Consider the following 22296-nt stretch of genomic DNA (forward strand, 5'->3'; position numbering starts at 1 on the left):
CTCACAGCAGCCAGCCCTGAACTGCAAACCACCCCCCTGCCCCCATCTGCCAACACCATGCCACCTACGTGCAATACACGTAGCTAGAATAATGAAGAAAGTACTTACTGAATTAAAATAAAGAAGCCTTTATTTAACCACAGAATTAGCAGTTGAGTATCATGTTAGATGAAAAGTACCAGTTTTAGTGATGACAGATGATTATACAGTTACTGTCATGATAATGCAAAATGTGAAAGTATAAATGACACAGCATTTCTTTATCCAATACAACTCAAGTATCTCTTCCCCAAATGGCAATTTACTTTCTCCTCCTCACTCTGCTAGAATTTTGTCTCTGTCTAAGGAGCTGTAGCTTTTTGTGACATATAACAATGACCCAGAAGGACACCAGCATGCTCTGTGGTACATGACACTATAGGCTTAGTACTTTTTTCCAAAAATGGGACAATATTAGTAGGATGAGCGTTAATGTTAGTTATGCACAAAGTTAACCCACCATGGGTACAAGCAGAAAGTGAAACATTTGTAGTGTGCTCCTGTTGGCTCTTCTATAAAAGCCTTAAAATTTTGGGGGACACAGCTATGGCTGGAACAACAAAGGAAACTTCTTCCAGATGAAGAGGTTTATGTGGCCAGTTTCCAGCAAGAATTCCAAGAGGAAAAATGTGCTTTATTTCTGAAAAGTAGCTAGTCATGTAGGAGAGATTTCAGGACTGCTGTGGCTAATGGCAGCAAAGCATCAGTCTGTCATGTTCTTAGGGAACCTGTTGAACACCAAGATATGCAAAACAAGATCTGGGAAAGGCAGCCCTTCAAAATTCTCTTTTTAGCTAGCTGATACATCTTTAATAAAACTGTTTGCCTAGTACACTGTGCGTAAAAATCTAGGAATTTTATATTTACTGTTTATTTTCTGTGCCTTTTTCTGCATGAAATTCATGTTCATCTTTAAGATTCATTAATTCTAGATGGTCAGGCAGTCTGAAAAGTTGGGTAAAGTTTGGAGCTCTATACTTCCCTTCCTTCTACTAATACGCTATGTGTGTACTAATACTTTATGTATGCACCAATGTAGAACTGACACTTTTGGAGAAATTACCTGAATTAAGGAATAAACTGCATGTTATTTCAGGTCTTTCTAGAAGATCTGCCAGAAGACTTTGCAGATGCTGTAAATGAGTACAACACCAAAGTAGAGGGAAATTTTGCTCATTTTCTTCTGACAACTGCCAAGCTGGCAGATATGGAACAAGAATACAGACTTCCACTGTCAAAGACAGGTAGGAAGTGAAAAGTTAATGCATATTCATAATTTATGAGATTGATTGTATTAGGAAACTTATGTTCTTATTTTGTAAAGAAAAAAATTATGACTTCAGACATGCTAATAAAGAGATACAATTTCTATTTTACTTTTGTTTTACAAGCATTATAGATTATATTGTATATGGCAGATGTTTTGTATAGGAAAAGATTCATTTTAGTTGCTACTTTATTATGTTGTAGAGAAAAATCAAAGGGACTTTTTTATAAAAGGAAAAAACATATTAAGTGTAATTGAATAAAAGCCTTTTTATCTAGCATCAATGCATTTGCAGATCCTCAAATGCCTGTGATACTTGAGTTGCTGTCAGTCTTACAAAGGTTAGATTTTTAACACCTGAACAGCCTTAAGGTTGAAGTAACAATTAAAGAACACTACACCATTTGTTAAATCAACTAAGTTACTTATGCCAATAAATAATGTCCAATAACCAAAGCAATATGAAAAGGCATGACTATAAAATTACCAAGCAGTATGGATTGCCACTGGGTGAAAAATATTTAACTACTACATAATCTCATGTTACTTCCTGGAAGAGAGATATAAAAGCAATGTAATACACCATCCTCCCATTGCCTAGCTCTTCTTAAAATAGCATGCCTTCAAAAATACTATTTTTGCAGTAAGGAAGCATTTTAATTATAGCAGATAACTGTATTTATTCATCCCTTTTTTCTATACTGGTACAGTGATTGTTTTAGTCTCTGCTGTGTACAAATAAAAAAAAAATCACTTTACAAACTACCATATCTTAGCATCTGATTTGAGTTTCAAGTATGCTGACAGCTGAATCATAGAAAGTTTTGTATGAAGTGGATGTCAACTTAATACAAAGGTGAGGCACTGGGGGACATAAACAGATAAGGTGAATGCAAACAAGATTGAAAAATCCTCATGGCTTGAGATGGCAAATAGCAGTTTTCCGTTTCCAGTACAGAGCACTGGAAAGTGCAGAGTAATGGTATAACATTAGCAACACTATAGTGAAATCCTATTTTTTCATATACAATTTAAGATTGCTTATTTTCACAATGGAGGGACCCCATGCCCTGATATGTTACCTGAAAAATGTAGGAAATGAAGAGCTGTAAATCACAGAATGATAGAATTCCAAATTGGAAGGGCAAAGCATGAAATGCCTGGCATTTTCAGGATATATATTAGCGTTACTAATGATACATTTACCCACAATGTGAGCTGTGGAAATCGAATTTCCTATTCTACTTGAATGGTAAAGTTTTTTGTTTAAATGGAAGGTGTAATATGGTTTTATTCTCCTGATTTTGCTAAAGCTGTTTCACTTTGAAAGAAACATTTCCCATTATATTTACAGTAAAAGAAATACAAGAGCAAACCATGTCCTGTAGTTCAAGAGGTGGCAAGTACTTTTGTACTTACCATAACTTGGGGTGAGGCTGCAAAAAAACTACTATGTCAAACTGCTCAGATTTTTTTATGAATGCCATAAACAGTGTAACTACAGCATACTTACCATAACACAAAGCAGAAAAGGTTGCAGCATAAGGATTGAAAGTGTCATTGATAATTTGAAAAGAAATAATAAGTTTCTATTTAGAAAAAGAAAATCAAATGTACAGATACATTTAGAACTAACTAGGCAGGTCTTGTACAGACAATGATTGAAGTTCTAGGCAGACCATGAGCCAACTGAAATGCCATGCTGTTGTAAAAACAGAAATTCATACTGGGTCACATAAAGCATAGCGCTTCTATGTGACAACCTTCACATACATAAGCCCTAACAGGGCCTCAGTTAGAATATTAATGTTTAGAGCTCCACACTTCAAGAAAAATGTTGGCTGGGAGTTCAGAGGATGGCAATACAAATTATTAGATGTCTAGCTATTAAGACATTTGAATACAAGTTGAAAAAAAACTGGTTTTCTTCACGTAGGACAGAATAAAAGATGAAGGTAAAATAAATCTTCTAATAGTAACATTCCCTTTGTTTTTGGCACAACTTCATGCGGTTAGCAATTTTGGCCACAGATGGGTCAAGGAGAAAGGCTTAAGTTGTGAGGGGGGGATTGAGATGTAATTATTCTCACCACTAGAAAGCTCTTTCTTATATCCTGTAATCAATTGCATAGAGGTTCTTATGAACAAAATAAACATCTATCAAGAAGGATTTAAGTTTAGAAGATAAACTCTATTTCCTATCATGTACAAACCTGAAAAATTTTCACTTTTGAAGTAAGATTGCTGAAAGGGAGCTTGAGTCTGCATAGCTTACGTTGTATTTGAAACTTCTTGTCTAGATTTTACATCCAAGATTTGGCATGGCTCTGAACTAGCATCTTATTTGATGGACAACACCAAAAGCGTATCTGCCATCTCACCTTTTGCATGTGTATCTGGAGTGGTTGATAACGATCTATTTCATGGGGAGATCATTAATAAAGTAAGTTATTTTTTCATAGGGGGCATAATTGTATTACAGGTCAATAAAAATAATTTTTTATTACAGTCTTCTTGCCTCTGCGTAATGTGATGGCACTATGCTCAAGTGTCACTCTTTAGGAGAAACAATTTGAAAGGTCAGAAAAAAAACCAGGACTAAGTAGCACCACATTATCACAGTGCAAGAAGCACAGAGTAGATGGATGTAGGAAAAAATCTGCAGTTTGCTTTCTAGCAAGGCCTCTGTTGCTTTTGGCTCTGAGACAAGTAAATTACTCTAAAATTTGATTCAAACCATATCCTCAATTTGTTTTCTCCTTTTTTTTTTTTTTTTTAAAATCAGTCACACAGTAGTCTTAAGGATCCTAGCAAAAGGGTGCATTATTGCATTGATCATTTGCTTCTCAACTAGGATTTCAGTGATTACATTAGAGGACATATGAATTAGCTTAACTATAAGATACATCAACGTGTTTACCGTCAGGTTGCATTTTCCTGTAGTCTTCTGCATGAGCTTTGTAGCATTAGGGAATTATCACAACTCACAATTCTGTATAGAAAGAATTAAATTCTTACAACTGGGGATTTGAAATTCACCTTCATCCTTAAAATGTTCCATGCTTAAGGTTGATTAATAAATACATTCAAAGCAGCAGTGAGAGAGTCTGAATGCACAATCTATGCATATGGAAAAATCCTCATCTAAAACTCAAGAGAAATCCAGTGGCCCAGTAAAACTTTAAATTACTCAGAATGTCCCAGAGCTACACTGGCAGTGTAAGTCACACCCCTCTGTCTAACAGCCTACATGTACTTCTGCAGATTTCTGGAGTGGTCCATGATTAGAAGTGTGGAACTTTCCAGCTGTGGGTCTAAAGATGTAGGTTTGACAAAACAGGCATATAAAAACCACAGTAGCTATTCAATAGGTTGGGGTTTTGTTTTTTTGTTTTTTAGGCTGTCTTCCGTTCCCTTGGAATTAATGTCACAAACTGTCCCCTGCTTTATCTGAACAAGTATGATAATCAAGGAAGGAGGAGGCCACTCAATGCATATGCACTGGACTTTTATAAGCATGGTTCCTTGATTGCATTGACAACTGATAACTGGTATGTAGTACCATTTTTAGTAAACAGCAGCATTGTTCACAATATGGTACATAATTACATCGTTTTGGTTTTAAAGCCTTCTCCCTCCAGAACTTAGGGATGGAATAGCTGTTAAGTATTATTAGTTCAGTTGAGTGTTTTAATGGGAATATTAAAGTCCAATGGCACATGGCTGTAAAGTATTAGCTGGGTATTCAGAACAGAACCATAAATAGTTAAGTCTTGACTTCAGTGACCCAGGTTATTTTGACAGGCTCTTCAGAAGGTTTTTTTTATTTAATCAAGGCTTTTTTACAATGAAAAAGATTAGGAAAGTCCCTGAAATGAGGAAGCCCAATGCAGTAGTCTAGAAGATGATAACATAGCAGCAGAGACATGTCAAAAGCTTGGTCAAATAATACATGGAACACTGAGGAAGGAATTCATGGTCCGTGTTGAAAGATACCTGCTAAATGTGATGTCCGGTCATTTTCATCATTATCACTTTCACCTTTGAATCTCATCACCCTTCTGTAACCTTGTTCATTAAATCCATCTCTTTATAAAACTTCTAGTTTGTATTTCTTAATGAAGCCATTCACGTATCTGTTTTAATCCCAACCTCAGCTCAAAAAAGTTCAACCACAAGCTCCCCCTCCCAACTACTCTATCAAGTATCTTTATTTTGCCTTCAGGCTCATAGCCAGTAACTTTTATTTATGAGTAAGAAAATACCATCTCACTCTACTCCCTGAGAGTGCATATATTATTATCTGCTTTTTTGTAAGCTCTTCAAAGCAGATTCTAGTAAGAACAATTAGAAGAACACATTCCCTGCACTGTTGTAGTTACAATAGCAGAGTCTGGCAGTAATGCCACGTTAACAAGACATGAGGAAACAGACTGATTATAGAACCACTTTTGTTGATTCTATCAAGCTGATCTAGTGAAAGGTGTCCCTGCCACCTTTTTAAAAAAAAAGTGTTAATTACTAGGAACTGAGTTTCTTTAAAGCTGCTTTCCAGTAATCAGTGGTCCTTTTTGCAAAATACAGGGTCTTCATCATCTGCAGAAAGCTTACACTATCTCCTGCTCAACTTAGCCAGTAGATTCATCTGAAGTACAGTGTTCCAGTTTAGCTTGTGACAGGTTAGTTATTTGAACAGTTGAAACCATGTGCCCAAGATAATATTGTTTCCATACAATCATGTGTCTCTACAGTATCATTATTTTAAGCTTACAGATATTCTACAGTATTCCTAATGAACTAATGTGTCAGTGTTTGAGGCTGTGGCATGTCTCTCTGCATCCTTACCCAACCTACATGGCAGGGTTTATTAAAGGTGAAACGGTATGTTATAGTGCTTATCTATTTGAATATCTGTCTTTCTTTAGGTTAAACGAAGGAGATGCTTACTACGCACTCAAGGATTTTTCACTCCTCCTTAAGTCTATTGGGTATGATAAACTTGTGGTTTTTAATATACAATATATATTTCATCTTTAAAGCAACTTAAAATGAAACCATTTTTTTCTTTTTTGTTTTTAAAAAAACCCCAGAACATCACTGAGCGAACTGTGTGATGATCCAAATGATAATGTTCTACTGGCATTTCAACAACTGGCCAAAATCTATGAAGAGAAACTGAAGTGTGTTACCTGAAGAAAAAAGAAGGAAAACAAAAAGGCAGCAGCACATAATACTCTTACCACATAGATCAGCTGCCTCTTTAGTTAGGGAGGGACTAGGTCCAAGTTATCAAATATGTTTCACAGTAAAGCTTTAGGAATAGCAAATATTAGTAATAAAAAGTTTACTTAAGAAAATTAACCTTTACATGTTAGCAGCTCCAGTGTCAACTAAGTAATTGTTTCTAATAGATTAGAAGACTAGGTAATTTCACATATCTTTCAATTAATTTTTTTTTTCAGGCAGTGATATATTTAAGTTAAAGACAGCTCTCAAATATACTGAGCAAATGTCACAGTTCTGACAGCTGGTGAGATTAGCCCTTCAGTAGGACAGCATTGGAAACTTTCAGCCCATTTGTGAATTACTTTGGGAATTATGATAAAATGAATTGTTCCAATTATTTTCCAAGGTTTCTATTAAGTAATGAAGTAGTACCTTCATGAACAATTATAAAAGCTTTTAAACAAGTCTGCAGTTCTAGTCAACAAAATTTTAAGTATAAAGAGGGTTTTATATCAGCACAATGACATTTTATTAATAAAGTATTCCAACCATATGTAGAATTGCTTCATTTTTTACCTCTTGTATTCTTGAGTCAGAAAGATCCAGAACACCTTGAGCATACCTGTCAAAAAGTCCCTTGCAATACAGATTACTGAGTTTTGTAAAATATGTTTCCTAACTATTTTTTTGGGTTTTTTTCTGGGACAAGCATAGTTTTCAGCAGTATTTTCATACTATTCCTGAAAATGTTAAGTTTAACACTACAGTTTACTTGTAGTCTGAAAAAAATATATGCACACATATTAATGTTTAGATAACCTAGGAACATTAGGCTTTGACACCAGTCCCCATTGCCACACACAATTTTATAATGATGACCAAAATGGTGATGTCATTTATTCACTATTGATATTAAGCAAAACGTGCATTAAGGACAACTCAAAATCCCATTTCTTCCAATTAGCTCTGTGTTCATCAGATGATCACTGATGAAGTGTTTGACTTGAAATCTCTTTAGGCAGCATTAAACTACATGCAACACGTTGCTAGAAAATACTGGGGGGAAAGCCTGTATGTAGTAAGGCAGTGCTGCTGAGCTCCCATCAACTGACTTTAATTCTGTTTCACACATTAAAAAACTGGAAGGAGAAAAGAGTTTATGACAGAAATGGAACACAGTGGTAGAAAAGACTGCTTTAACTCTACTTAGAAAATAAAATTTCCTCAAATTATTCCTTACTGTCTGGTAAGTCATGCCATATGTAATAAGTCTTGCACAACTGGGGTAAAAGTGACCTTATTGAGACCTTTTCATGTTCATGTTTCCTGATATAAATGGAGTAATCTTTTCAGCTAAGACACAATTAATTGACCAATGAATAAAGTCAGAAATTGGACCTATTGTGTTCTCAGTTACTTGACCAGTAAGCATGAAATCCTGGGTGAAAACCAAACTTATTAGCTCTGTCACAGGGTACTAATTTTATATGCTGAAGACTGTAATGCCTCAAAACATTAGTAACAGCAGTCAGCATTTCACTTTTAATAATGTGTATAAAAAGTGCCTCACTCCTGTTATGGCTTTTAGTCAAGAGTCAATAGTGAAAGATGGTCAAATGATTAAGTCAAAATGACCAAGGAATCAACTTGTGAAAATATCAGAAAATCAATAATTTTGCCAATTTACTATCTGGGTAGACTGTAATTTTACAGTGACCTATTGTAAATAAAACACCCTGCTTACCCTTTATCTCCCCTGTAAAACATTAACACTGAGCTATAATGCACGTAGAAAACAACTTGCCATGTTTGAAAAGCAGTCCTAGGACTGTACTGAACCCACACACCACCAACTTCTGCTTTCAGAAACAGCGTATCATAGTCTGGTTATTTGCTTTATGAGTCTATAATGGTATCTTTTCACTAAAAGACAAAGTTAAACTTTAAAGCAGAGACTTCATCAAACTCTCACAAAACACTGTAACAGAAATGAACAGAAGATATGTTGAAGATAAGCAATTTTAAGAAACGCCATAAGGTTTCTGAATAACCCTAACTCATTAGGATTTTTTTTTTGTCACTAAGAAAAACATTTTCTACAATCTTCTAGCAACACGTTTTATAGGTGTCTTATCTGTCTCTAAAATTGTTCCATTTCTCTTGCTTTCACTATAGTGAGATCAACCTCCATCCATGACACACTATCATTATCATCACGGTCAGTCTTTGTCTTCCAGTAATTTAACTTACCACCTTTTTAACACTTCTCTCAACGCTAACATGCTGAAGAACATGACAAGAATGTCTACAGATAAAAGCAGAACAATTTTTAGGAGAAAGTTGAAATACAGTAGGATTTAACAGATGAACATAAAGAACTGTAAAACTAAGAATAAAGAAAATTTTCACCACTGTCCTTACTATAATGCAGATGCAAAGGGAAGATTAGTAAATTTTATCAATTCTAGAAACTCTTTTTCAGCATATTTAATAGAGGAATGAACTGCCACAGAAAAACTGAGGCCAAGAATTTAACAGAAATCAAATTAAAATTAGGTCAACACTTCCTAAACCAAGAATAGTATTTTTAAGTATTCTGTCACAGTAAGTATATTGGTAAGCCTTGCATAGATTTAAATAGTATTTCTTTTATGAAGTTACATGAAGTTACAAAGAAAATTTGGATTTTTTTTTTTTTAGAAGACTACTATCTACTTGCCAGTGAAAAATTCTGAAGGCATATTAAACATTCTGCATTCTGATCTAATACTTGCCAGTTGACACAGCTACTTAATGCAGGATTAATTTATTTAAAATTTGGCACCAGGTCTTGCTGGAAAATGAACATTAAATGAAATGGAGCTTTAATCTGAAATAATACTAACATCTGCATATCCTAATAGCTAAAGCATAATTATCTCTTGGATGCAACAAAATAGTTAATAAATTAGAAAAGATGGTATTTTTATCTTCACTTTGTATCCTATTTCACAGACTAGAAATTCAGTGAGTTCTGGATCATTAATACAGCAAGAAGGGCTGTTTTCCTTTTTTCCTGCCCTTACACAAATATTAAAAGGAGATTTTTTTTTTGTTTTAAAAGCTAGATTCTCCTAATGCTTTCAGCCAAACAGCAGGTTAGTATCTGTCCACTGAATCCCAAACTGTTGCCAACAGAAACTGAAAATTAATCGTGATGGTTACTTTTCATAAAGGCAGCATTTCAGAAGTGTAGCTGACACCCTTCTGCAATGTATAACAAGAAAATTGATGTGGTGTTTCAATTTCAAAAGCATAAGACAGTTATTGAAATTACACTAGAAGTTGCACCTTCAATATACATTAAATACATCATGGAAAAACAAAACAGCCAAAGGGAGATACGCAAAAGAATTTTCAGTAATGCCCTTCACCATCCTTTATTTTCCCCATGGCTCTCCTCCCTCCCCGCCTGCCCATGCAGTGAATGCTACTGTCTGTACTTTCCTACTGACTTAACCCTAGTGCAAGTGCTGCTGTACCAGAAAAGCAATACACTGCTTCCTGTTGCTGAGGTTTCACTGAACCTCCTTGATGGGACACTTGGGTCCTCCACCATGAATACACACCCCAGTGACACTTCACAGAAGGTCTGCACCCTTAAAGGTACAGCATATATGGTCATACTTGAGTCTTTAACAGACATAACATTTTTGGTTGTTTCTTCAGTTTGGGTTTGTACTATAAAAATCACTTTAGTACATTGTACTTGCTGATAAGCAGTTATGTTTCTAACACAGAGATACCTCAATTGGCAAGAACAAGGGAGAACAACAGCTGTACAGTCACAGGTATCCCACTTTTTCATGTGTTAAGTAGCATTTATTTAATTCCAGATTATTTAAGTATCGTTATCTTCCATTTCACTTTCTCTTCATGTCTCTGATTTTCTTCTAGTAGATATTTTGTCTTCAGCAACAGAAAAATATTCTGATGTACTGCTGGTATCAGTAGAGATGGATGTTTGACTTAGCTCTTCAGTGTCAGAATCGCTATCACTTGGCATTCCTCCTGCTTCATCTACTGTAAGCACAGAACCTCCTAATGATGGATCGTTGCACATGCCAGGAACAGAACAAGCTGCATTCTGAAAGTCTACAGACTCAGGTTCACCTTCCCTCCTAGGACAGGAACAGCTGTTTTCAGCAACAGCTTCACTTTCTTCATCTTTTACCTTTGTTTCTTGTTTTGTTGCTGTAATAAGTTGAGTGGAAGATGCATTCTCGTATTTAACAGGAAGAACAACTGAGCATAGAGGCTGACTACAAGAAGAATTACTATCATCAAGCATTTCCGCACTTTCAGTTTTCTTAGATGAGTTCATAGGAAAGAATGGACCTTCACATTTTGGATTACCATGTCTAGAAGCAGGCTCTGCATGCTCTGAAGATACAGGCTTCCCTAGATTTAGAGGTGTTTTGTTTGGAGATTTCATCTTCTCTTTTTCTGTTTTTTCAATACCATTTCCAGACAAAACCACTGAGGAAGTCAGCGAATCAGAGGTATTATTGACAATACTTCCAAATGAAAATACTGGTGAAGGCAACTGAAAACAGTTATTTTTGAAGGAAAATACACAGTTACTGGGGAGAAGGGGGGACTCAGAGACACCACTCACTCCAGCTGCAGTGTTGGTTTCTGAACTACTGCAAGCTACAGTTGTGATGGCTTCTGAGGCATTAGCTTTTTGTTCCCATGAGACAGCTGGTTTCTGCGTACCATATTCTGCAGCTTCTGTTGCAAAAAGTGTTTTTTCTCTCGTGGGAAATGATGTGTTTTTGTCAGATGGCTTCTCAGATTGGCTAAAAAATGAAGATAGTGGTAAAACCTTAAATGAATTGCTGGCGGCCGATCCTGCACAACAATCTCTTTCTGAATTGCCAAAGGGAAACAAAAAATCTGGCTTCTCACTTTCTGCTGAGTCTAAATTAGGACTGGTTGAAGCATCAGAAACTGTGGCTTTGATTACAGGACCATGTTTTCTAAATTTGCTTTCATCCTGGTTATTGGTTTTATCTGCATGATCACATTTTCCTAGATAAAACTGAGGGAAAACATATTTCCTGTCTTTCTTTTTAAAGGAAAATGTACCTGTATCTTTAATAAATCTGGGTAAGTTGTTACATGCACTGAAAGCAAAAGCTGAAGCAGAAAGTCTCTCTGCAGAAACATCTAGAAATTCTGAATTTGAAACAGTAACAGCTACTGATGTTGCTGGTTTTAAGCCAGTTGAAGTGGTAGAATTTGCATCCATTTCACTGGAAACTGTAACTGCCGATGCCTGCACTGGCAATTTTTCTTTAATTACTAAATCTTTAGAGTTTTCTGATAAGGCTGGAGTGGTTACTTCCTGGGAACTTCTCTCATGAAGTAATCTTAAGTCACCATTTGTTTCAGAAAAGTTCACATTTGTGGATGGGATACTGTGATTACTGGTTCCAGAGAAGCTTCTCTCAGAGCCATCTGCTCTATGCAGAGTTCCCATTTTTATTTTATTTGTGTTACTTGCTTTGGTAGGTGAAGATACAAAAGGAGTTCCTGAGGACTTATCCTTCAAAGCCTCAGCAGTTACAAGTTTATACTTTTTATTCGCAGGTAAAGTTTTTGTCTTGAACTGATCAGTGCGCTTCTGACATTCCATATAGTATTTGTAACGTAACTCCTACAATTACAGCAAAGAATCCCATTAAGTAAAATGTCATTTGTGGATTCAGATGTTATAAAATTTGCATACAATCCTAAGACCGAAGAAAAGTTTTCATATACCCTATAGCATTTATGATGTACTTTTCCATTGCTGCTAGAAGGCCACAGAACACAAGTCATTGTGGAAAAAAAAAAGTCCTTCAAAAACAATTGAACAAGATACACATGGAACCCCAATGACAAAGTAGGTTTTGAAATAAGAGACTATAGTAAACTGTATTTAAAGTCACTGCCAAAACCAGAAACAGCTAAAAATAGTTGCTTAGACATTAAGTGACAAATTCTCAAAATTGTCATGAAAAGTAATAATCTGAAACCAATTTAGGTAGTGGGGTGGTTTGGGTTTTTTTTTTACTAGATACAATAACTATATAAATTGTATTCTCAATGGCAATAGAAAACAGATGTTCTCCAAAATAATACAGCAACAGAAAAATAATTCTATATTTCAAGGACATAAGCAACTTTTTCATTTAATAATCTCCCATGGGTATTCTCAGAACATACATTATGTGATTCACTGCCAGCCATGCTTCACCAACTGTAGCTAGAATCTTTCTGTACAGAATACTCACTCAGCCACCCATGTGGAACTGCAAGTAAGTGAAAAAATCTAGTTGTATAACTAGATCATTGGAAATGAAACAAAAGAGATTGGATTTTAGGTAGTCTTAGAAAAACAAATTCTATTCTCTTCAGAAAACAGGACACAGGCAGATGACTTCCTCTTCAAACAGGCAACAGAGAAGCTTATTTGGATTAGAAAGCTACGGATGTGACTCAAAAAGCCAACACTATAAACTAAAAATAAGTATTGGAAGTCAGTAGTAAGATTAAGTTCCAGCTTTCTGAAGAAAAAAGAAAAGAGTAAAATCCTGACAGCTTTAATAACCTAGTCAGATTTACATTCTAGAATTGGAAGGGTAACTTCCTACTAAGAAAAATGAGAAAGATTATAAAAGCTTATTTAGGAAGTTCTGTTATAACAAATAGTAACAGCCATACTTACAACAGACGTTCAATCATACCTCATGACTCATGTTTTGAAATGCTGACATTTCTGATATTGACATTAAGCGAGTAGAGATCCTGCTACCATCTGCTAGTGCTTCCTCCTGTCCTGCTACAGGCTGAAAAATGTTTTGCAGCAGACATTATAGTTCATTTTGGTAAGACAAAATAAACAAAATAGGTACAGTGTTGTAAGCCCATAGTGTCAGTAACTTACAAGAAATATGTTGGGTATATGCCTCTGGTCCTGCCATTCCTTTTCGTTATTTTTAAATAGAGTATTTTTTGTTGAGTTCTCATTTCCTCCAGGTGATAGATCTATTAGAAAGAACACAATACTGATGGAGAGCATATTAAGTATGTAAAATACTGGAAGTTTCCTGTGCATCTAAACATAGATTCCAATTAAGAACAAAAGTATATTACCCTAAGTGAGACCGTGGCCCTTGTTGAAACTTCTGTGAAATAAAGCAAGAGGCCTCTATAGGAAATTTTCTAAATGCCTGAAGATGCCTGCCCCAATACAAAAAATTTTCTCCTATGAGGTAAAAGCACTTAATCAGAGCATAGTTAATGTTCATATTATACTACAACAAATGCCCATCTAGTTCAGCAACACACTTCTGACAGTGGTGATACTGGTTGTATAGGAAAATTATAATGATACTTCCCCCAGCTTCCAAAAAATATAGCCTACGGACTTTCCAGAGGAAACACATTCAGAAAATGTATTTAAAAGCCCTTGATGAATTTATCATCCATTAATTGGCTCAGATGCTTTCTGAACCCTTGCATACTTTTGCCATGCAGATTATTTATTAGCAATTAGTTCCACAAGTTGCAGGTTCCTAGAGTGACTTCCTGAATCTTGTCCTATATTAAGTCCTTCTTCCCTACCTTTAACAATGCCTACGTTAACGGGCATTAACTTCAAAGCCAAGATTTCATTAACCACAGGTTTGATATCCATCTTCTTTTGAGTATACTCTGGTGGTTTTTCGTAGCTGGATGCTATATTCATCAGGTCAAGCTGAGTTTTCATTCTGGAAAAGGAAAAAAAAACCCCAAATGTAAACATTTTTCTTAAGGCTCACATGCCAACAACTAAATTACATGTGTCTAGTACAAAAAAATTATTCTAGAAAAAAAAAATCACTAAGAGAGAAGAAATCAGAAAAAGTAAGCCTTCAATAAAATGTTATGTTTCCTAGATTTTTTTGCTTAAAACTTACTACTTGACCATTCACTTGAATTAGGTTTCATACACAATGAAAATTTCAAGAAGTAGTGCCTGTAGTTCCACAAAAAGATTTTAAACCCCCCCCACTTTTCTTAGTCTACTATATGTGAACGTAAATTATACCCTTTCTTCAGAGGGCATTGCTAATGTTAGTCTGAACCACAACGTATTTTAAGTAACTCAATTTCCAATAGTCTTTCTTAAAACTCTGCTTAAAAAGTGATAAGAAATGTAATTAAGAATCCTTAGAGAGAAATATACAGGGTATGTGTGCTGCAAACACAAGAATTGAGACACTGCAGAATCTCCACATGCTCTTAGACTTAAAAGATTTCTGTAAAAGCTCCAGGCATGCTTCAGTGTTCCTGAGTTTAAATAAGGTATCTGAAAATACACAATCATCATGTATTAATGAATTCCTATGCTCAGGGAGCCAATTCAAAAGATTATCTCTAATCCCAGGTAGTACATCACTAAAATTTTTGACACATTTCCTAAAGTTTGGAATGCAGAGCATCCAAAAATCTGAAAGCATTATGTCTTAATTACTAAATACTATTTTCATTTTAAGATGCTATATGTGACCATATCTAAAGTAACTATTTGCTTATGTTTTAATCTTAAAATTACACTAGAGAACTATCAAAGCATGAAAAAAAAGATACATACCTTGTATTCAAGCCACAGGCCACCTATAAATAAAACAAGAATTTGTAAGATATAAATAAGTTTTCCTCCAACTCTCAAAAGGAGATTATTGCTTTATCAAAATACTTTAGAGACTGAACTCCCTGTCTTCATTTCACAGAACTGTAGGAAATAAACCTGTTAATATTAAAAGAAAAAAAATGGAGCATCCAAATGTAAAAAAATAGTATGTCTAGGACAATGATTTATCTTGTAATATTTTGTGTTAAAAGACAAAAAGAACTCCTTCAGACCCAAATGAAGGCATTCAAATCATGACTCATGATTATCTAATCCATTTCAGATATTTGTAAACATTCAAATGAAAGACTATTTTATATTTCTTGGTGAAATACCTGCTCTCAAGATGCTATTGGACCAAGATTAAAAAAAAAAAAAGCTGTCTTTTAGTATTAAATCAGCCAGCTAAGCACACTGCACTGTAGGCAAGTGACATTTCCCAAAGAATGGGTAATGAAAAGTAAAAAACTGGATGTAGACTAGCTGCTTCCCTACAAAAAAACCTGATCTCACTGTACTGAATCTTAAAACAACAACCACCACCCACCTCACTGAAATGAGTTGTGTACTGTTATGGGGTGTAGGCGGGAGGGTGCTAAGTTTAAAGCATACTAATCACTGAATTCAGAATATTTCTTCCAGAAGTGGGAGTTGCCTTTACTTTGGGCAAAAGTGAAATTTTCCTTAATGAGTTGTTACCAGAAACTTAGTTGAACTCAGTACTTTCTTAGCTTCTCATTGATCTGAAGGCAGCAAAAAGACCCACTGCAGAAAACAGCAATATGCTATGGTTTCTTAGGAAAGCACAAGCCTTGAAGTTAAAGGAAACACAAAATTCAGTAGTTATTTAAGTACTTTGCCCAAAATCTACCATTTGCCTTAAATCCATACAACTGCAGCCACAGTGTTTGACATAAGAGATGAAAAGGTCTACACTAGCTTAGGTGACAGTGAAGATTAAGCTTGTGACTTGGGTTCCTCTAGCATTTATCTCTAAATTGGAAACAGTGTTTTTCTCTGCAGTTCCCTTAAACACTATAAGGAAGACTTTCAGGGTCTTGTACACAGCAGTGTATATACTGCATAGCACAGCGTATGTCAGAAGTAACTAAGCTAGGTTTGAACAAGCTGATTTATCTCCATTGCACACCTTGGAGCAAAGTTTACAGCAGGTTTTAAAAATCAATATAATCACCTTAGCTCAGGTATCCCAACACCGTACTCCACTGTGCACCACAGACAAGTTATCAATTGTGGCTCCAATCTTTCCCCAGAAAGCATTTTTCATGTCTTACAAGTTTAAAAATGCAATGGAAGTGCTTAATACACAAAACATTTTAAAAAAAGATATGAAAAAGCAAATAAACGTGAGACAATTTTGAAGTCAGTACTAGTAAATAACTCCCTACCCAGCACCAAGGCAGCTTACTTTCACAGCTGGTAGCATAATATAGCAAGTGTTACAGCAACAGCTATACAGTCAATATTAATTTCATTAGTTTTCAGTGAAGAAAACAAGTGTCTACTGATAAGCTGCAAAGAAAGCTTTTCAAGCTTTTCTAAAATGAAAAGCAGTTATAAAAAAGTATGAAGTGTTAGATAATTTTAGTCTGTATTTTTCATTTGTTGAACTTCTTTTTTTCTGATCCAGTCATTACTATAATCATAGTCTACAATATAGCAGGCTCTATATGTCATTATACAACTGATATCAAACAATAACAAAAAGGCCATCACCTCCAGGAAACGCTGAGGATCACACTCATGGACAAGCTTTTCACAATCCTTCAAAAAATTCTCAATGGTCTTCTTGTGAGTTTCCTTCATTTTCTTCCAAATCTGAAATTCTTTCTCTTTTTTACTTCTCTGATTTTCAACATCTTCTAGCAATTGCTGTTTCTTCATTTCCAGAGTTTTGAAAATTTCTCCAAATTCCAGTGCAATTATCTCTGCATCACTGCTCAGCACCATCTAGAAACAGGAGAACATGAAAAGAGATGAAAATGCAGTAGCCATGTCTACACAGAGTCACTTCCCTAAGTAAGTTCAGCACACATCTGTACCACAAGAAGCACCAGTATGCTCCATGTTGTGATTAACCTATCGTGAGAACACACACACACACACATATATTTATAAAAAAAATTCAGCATCTGCAACTCACATCCGTATCATTCGGTTGACTTGAGATTTCATTCATCAGCTTCTCATTTATTATTCTCATTTTTTTCAGACTGCTGAAGAAGGTTAACTGCAAGACAATTGAAACACTTATTATGATTTTATCCACTCCATAAAATAAATACATTTCAGCAGTTATCTAGAATCACATCAGAGGATGTTCTGTACAACATATTAAACAAAGGCTGTGATTCTAATCACTTAATGCTTTCCTGGGTCAGTAACACAAACTTTCTTTGCTATTTCTCTCTCAAATTAATGTTTTCAGGCTCACCTGCAATGCATACTGCTATAATGGCTACAGCGCTACTTTATAGTTAAAACATTGTCTCCCTCACCCTTGTTATTAACCTCTTCCCTCACACACACCTCTCACAATTAAGTTTTAATGCCGCTATTCCAGTTTGACAAGCAACTGCGCAATACTAATTTTTTTTGTGCCTCACACTGATAAAATAGAAAGCTGTCCATAACTCAGTTATTCCTGCTTGGTTTTAAACTAAGATTATTACTGGTGTTACCTTCTTTACCTCACTACAGCATCACTTAATTTTTACATAGAAAGTCTAGTGCAAAGACTGTTTTTCCCTAGTTTCCTGAGTGACACACAATTGGTGATGGGATAGACAGGAGGGAAATCAGTGCAGAAGCAACTTTTGGCTGTAAAAGTCTGTGCTGTACGTAAAACTTTAACACCTATACTCATCATTACTGCCTTGCAGTTGTTTCACTTCCTGCACAGCAGAACTACTGCATGACATGCCACTCTGCACCCAGTTTGCATAGGGCACGAAAAGCTCATTCTACCCAACTGGTAACGATTTTGGCAAAAATCGCAACTACTGCCGCTACAACCAGCTAACCAACCATTAGGCCAGGCAGTTGCTTTCTTCATGCAAACGGGAATGCATTTTGATTTTACATTTATTAAATTATTATTTGCCTAAACCATCTATTTCTAAATACGTAATTATCTATGACCCAAATTACCTATGCTACCTCAGAGAGCCTACAAACAAAACATCTGTGGGTGGAGTTTTTTTTGTTAGTAGGACTAGCATCTTCCCGAACTTGGAAAAACTGGATGCAGACATACAATAAACTCTTTGCATCAGTGTGTTTTTTCAGCTCAGACTGCAAGTCTCTATATTAAAAAACAAACCACCCTAAATCAAAAAACAACCCCAAACTCTTCAGGTGCTTCGGTAAGCTGGGTTCAGATCTGTTGATGCTATAATACCGCCTGGCCTCGTGTCTGTGGTGGATGAAGCCCGAGGGCAGCAGGGGCACGCACACAAACAGATCGTGACTCCCGGCTCGCAGCAGCACACTACCTCGCTGCCGCCCGCCTGCCCGCCACGCTGCGTTTCGGAGTAAGAGCAACCCGGGCGCTGTGGGATCCGCTGCGGGACAGCCCGACCTCCCAGCCGGCCCAACCCGCGCTTACTTTTTCCTCCTGGTACACCGTGTCTATGAGGTTGACCGAGTGGAAGATGCCTTGGTGGTCCTCGGAGACGCACTGCCCGCAGCCCGCCTGCCGGCACATCCGGCAGTAGAGCTGCACCAGCCGGCTCGGATGCTTCTGGCAGGTTCCTCCGAGCACCAGCGGGGAAAACAGGCCAGACCCCTGGCCCTGCTCTGCCTCCCCCGCCTTGGCAGCCCCTGCCGTGCCAGACCGGTAAAGCTTGACCACCTCGGCCAGGGTGGTGTTGACAGGCAGCGCGGCGGCACCACCGCGGGGCAGCGGGCACAGCTTCCTGCACAGCGGGCACGACACCCGGGCGCCGGCCGCGCCACCGCCCGGCCCCGGCCCCCCCCGGGAGAGGCGGGCCTGCCCCTGGCCCCGCTGCTGCTGCTGCAAGCGGGCGGCCTCGGCCGAGGCCAGGCACTCCAGCACGCAGTCCCGGCAGAAGTTATGCGAGCAGAGGGGCAGCGTCACCGGCTCCTCGAAGAGGGACAGGCACACGGCGCACGTCAGGCTGGCCTCCATCTGCGACAAGCAGGCGGGCAGCCAAGGCCGCCACTCCTGTTGCTGCCCCGGGAGCGGCTCGCAGGCGGGCCGGCTAGGAGGGGCCGGCTAGGAGGTCCCGGCTCGTCCCGCTGCCCCGCCGCCTCCAGCCCAGAGGCAGTGGGACCCGCCGCCGAGGGGCCGCGGCGAGGGAGCCAAAAACACCCCAAACTCCAACGACCAACTTCCCCGGAAGGGGAACTCGGCAGCGGGGGGCGGGGCAAGGAGAGCCACGTTGGCGATTGGGGAGGGCGCGAGATTGACACCACCGCTTTCCAGTCAGGACAGACGGGAGGGGCGTGAGGCGGTGCCGTGGGGGCGGGGCGCGGAGCTGCTCGTGTGTGAGCGGTGGCCAGGCGGCGGCGGCGTGGGGCGGGGCGGAGGCTGCTGGGACACGCCCCCTGCCCGGCCTGCGGGCGGCTGCGCCGCGGGACGTCTGCCGGGCCCTAGCGCCGCCGCCGCCATTTTGTGACAGGCTCTCAGGGGAATTCCCGCTCTGCCTGTAGCCGGGTGGCCTCGGGACCTCGTCCCGTGGGAAACACGACGTGAACAAGGCGTTTGCAGCTGAAAGGGGTGTCGTTATTCCTGTCTGCAAGGTGTCAGACTTAAAGCGAAATCCACAGGGCTGAGGTACAGATCATATCAGGTACCTCTAACAAACAGTTGCAAAATCGTAGCATAACTGAAGCTTACGATGTTGTTAGTGCTGACAGATTGGGAATAGTGCTCATCTCATTCTTATTTTTGTTCTTAGTTTATTTTTCCTCCCAGAGCTGCTCCTTCCAAAGTTCTGGCCTAATAGTTACATTATCCACCTGAAATACTTTGAAATGGGTCAAACTCATGAGGGACTCAACTGAAATTTTAAGTTTATTGTAAATCAGTAGATTTGTAACATGAAGTCAGTATTTGCATAAGCAAGATACACTGAAAATAGCGTTTTCACAGACTGAGGGAAGGGACAGGTGCAAGCAGCATAAAAGCAACCATGTATTTGTCTGTTTTTATAGTAGTGCTTTCTTTATTCAGTCATACTGAGCTATGCTTGCAGAAAGCACCTATTAAAAAAAAATACCAAATGCCTGTGTCAAGTGGAAACCTTGTAGCTGCAGGAGAAAAACAAAGGGCAGTAGTTTTAGTGACCGATACCACATTTTCCCTTACATGTCAGTATACGTAAGAGTGACAGGAGGTACAAATACACAGACTAGAAAGTCTCATCGATAGGCTGCACAGAATTGACTCAGGATGTTTAAAAGCAGTGTCATGCTTTCCTGTGGGACGAGGACTTGAGGTTGGGCTCTGCCGCCTTTCTTCGTTGCAGTTTGAGTTGTCGCCAGATATTGTCAGACTGTGTTTGCTGGTGTTCTGAGGAGCACTGCATACTTCAACCTCACCTGGAGGTGCAGTGTTACCTACTACTAGTCAACTCCTGAATTATACCATCTGGGGCATCCTGGAAATACCTCAGTGCTCTGAAGGTCAATATTCAATTAATGATTAAATTGTAAGAGGTGCAAATGGAATTTCAGGGTTTAATCCTCTGGAAATTCTCCGCTCAAAGCTTCATCTTCCAGTGGTTTTCCAGTGCGTGGCACTAAATCAAGAATGGTTTGAGATACTTCATTCTAATTTTTTCTTTCATTTCAAATGGTAAAAGGGAAATGCCATTAAGTGTGTGGGGTAAATGAAAAGAGAATACAAAAGCACTCTTTGGTGAGTGACTGATAACAGACTAGGGCATATGCTTAGTTTGATAGTAACTAAAACAATAATGTTCAAGAGCATAAAATATGAGGTATAAGAAATGGGAAAGAAAAATACTTAAAGGAAGAAATCATGCTGCTATAAGTAAATAGAGCAAAACGTTTTTTCCCTCCAGTGTGGAAGTAAATAGGTTCTTCCAGAATCTATTGTCTAATGGGATGTTGGGAGACTAAATGATAAACATATGCTTACATGGAGTTATTTTACTAGTTGCTTCATTAACTTACATTAATCATATAAACAGAAATATTAATTAGAAATAGGGATAAAACTATATTCCTGCCAACACTTTTTCCTGTCTCAAGAAAGATTTAACATTACCAAATGTATAGCACTACTTTTTCTGTTCTTTTATGTAGAATAGGAATCTCTTACAGTTAGCGTACTGTGTATAGCTTCAATTTCTATTTAAAATAGATTTATACAGCCTTCAAAGTTCATCTTCTTCCTTAATAATCTTCAGCATCACCAGCACAGATAGCAAGTAAAGCACTCTCATAATGCCCTGAAGCAAAATGCTGCAAGAAAAAAAAAAATCAACATTTCTGTGACTGTACATTTTCTTAATTTTTCTTCTCTTGGTGTGCGACAAGGACATGACTGATGTTGTAAAGTTTTGTAAAATATTACAGTGTTTTCATAAGGATTCTAGGCCAAGATTTTTTAAATTTCCCATACCTTGAGCTTTGGTTGCTTGAGCACCTAGAAGCAATCTTGCCTTGGAAAGGTTGGATCAAACCTGTTTAATACTTTTCAAGTTCAATACCAAAAAAATCATGAGCAATTTCTTACAGTTACTGCACATCTTACAGGTGGATTATAGCAACATAAAAAGGTAAAGTGTCTTAGCAAGAGTAATTTTTGTACAATTAAAGAGTGTCAGAGTTTTGTTTTAAGATACAGAGCAAGAGTACAAGAGGAGTAGTTTTTCCGAAGGTTGATAGTACCTAGGAGCAAAGAGAAACCCAGATTTTTATCTCGGGTTTTGCACGAAGGTGGTATCAGCCTAAACTTGCATGACGGTGTGAAAGAAGATGGTATCAATTTGTGTAGAAACTATTCATGCAAACTGCTCCTCAGCATACCCTGTCCTGCTTTTTTTAT

At 37.8% G+C, this 22296-nt stretch overlaps 3 protein-coding genes across 12 annotated transcripts in view; 1 reads left to right on the forward strand and 2 right to left on the reverse strand.

Moving 5' to 3' along the window:
* Window positions 1-6533, forward strand: part of DDX60 (DExD/H-box helicase 60) — a 49614-nt gene extending 43081 nt beyond the window's left edge. For 7 of the 10 annotated variants that reach the window (XM_074822861.1, XM_074822865.1, XM_074822864.1 and 4 more), the window contains 5 exons: window positions 1136-1283; window positions 3607-3749; window positions 4706-4857; window positions 6232-6294; window positions 6397-6533. In XM_074822861.1, the coding sequence (XP_074678962.1) occupies window positions 1136-1283; window positions 3607-3749; window positions 4706-4857; window positions 6232-6294; window positions 6397-6499 (609 nt within the window). In that variant the 3' untranslated portion in view covers window positions 6500-6533. Of the gene's footprint in view, window positions 1-1135; window positions 1284-3606; window positions 3750-4705; window positions 4858-5890; window positions 5986-6231; window positions 6295-6396 lie in introns of those variants that run through there. The other 3 variants (XR_012623117.1, XM_074822868.1, XR_012623118.1) reach the window with 3 other exon arrangements.
* On the reverse strand, window positions 113-19635 carry LOC141922857 (uncharacterized). The gene is made up of 8 exons (XM_074822869.1): window positions 18865-19635; window positions 17401-17487; window positions 16974-17207; window positions 15198-15220; window positions 14186-14331; window positions 13506-13606; window positions 13306-13407; window positions 113-12233 (listed from the first exon to the last, which is right to left on the reverse strand). The coding sequence occupies exons 1-8, from the start codon at window positions 19405-19407 to the stop codon at window positions 10446-10448; spliced, it is 3024 nt and encodes a 1007-aa protein (XP_074678970.1). The 5' UTR covers window positions 19408-19635; the 3' UTR covers window positions 113-10445.
* Window positions 19636-19877: 242 nt separating this feature from the next.
* Window positions 19878-22296, reverse strand: part of ANXA10 (annexin A10) — a 33508-nt gene continuing 31089 nt past the window's right edge. The window contains exon 12 of the mRNA XM_074822870.1: window positions 19878-21710. Within this exon, the coding sequence (XP_074678971.1) occupies window positions 21642-21710 (69 nt within the window). The 3' untranslated portion in view covers window positions 19878-21641. The remainder of the gene's footprint in view (window positions 21711-22296) is intronic.

This window comes from Strix aluco, chromosome 4 (assembly GCF_031877795.1).
Source record: "Strix aluco isolate bStrAlu1 chromosome 4, bStrAlu1.hap1, whole genome shotgun sequence".
In the NCBI taxonomy this organism is placed as follows: domain Eukaryota; kingdom Metazoa; phylum Chordata; class Aves; order Strigiformes; family Strigidae; genus Strix; species Strix aluco.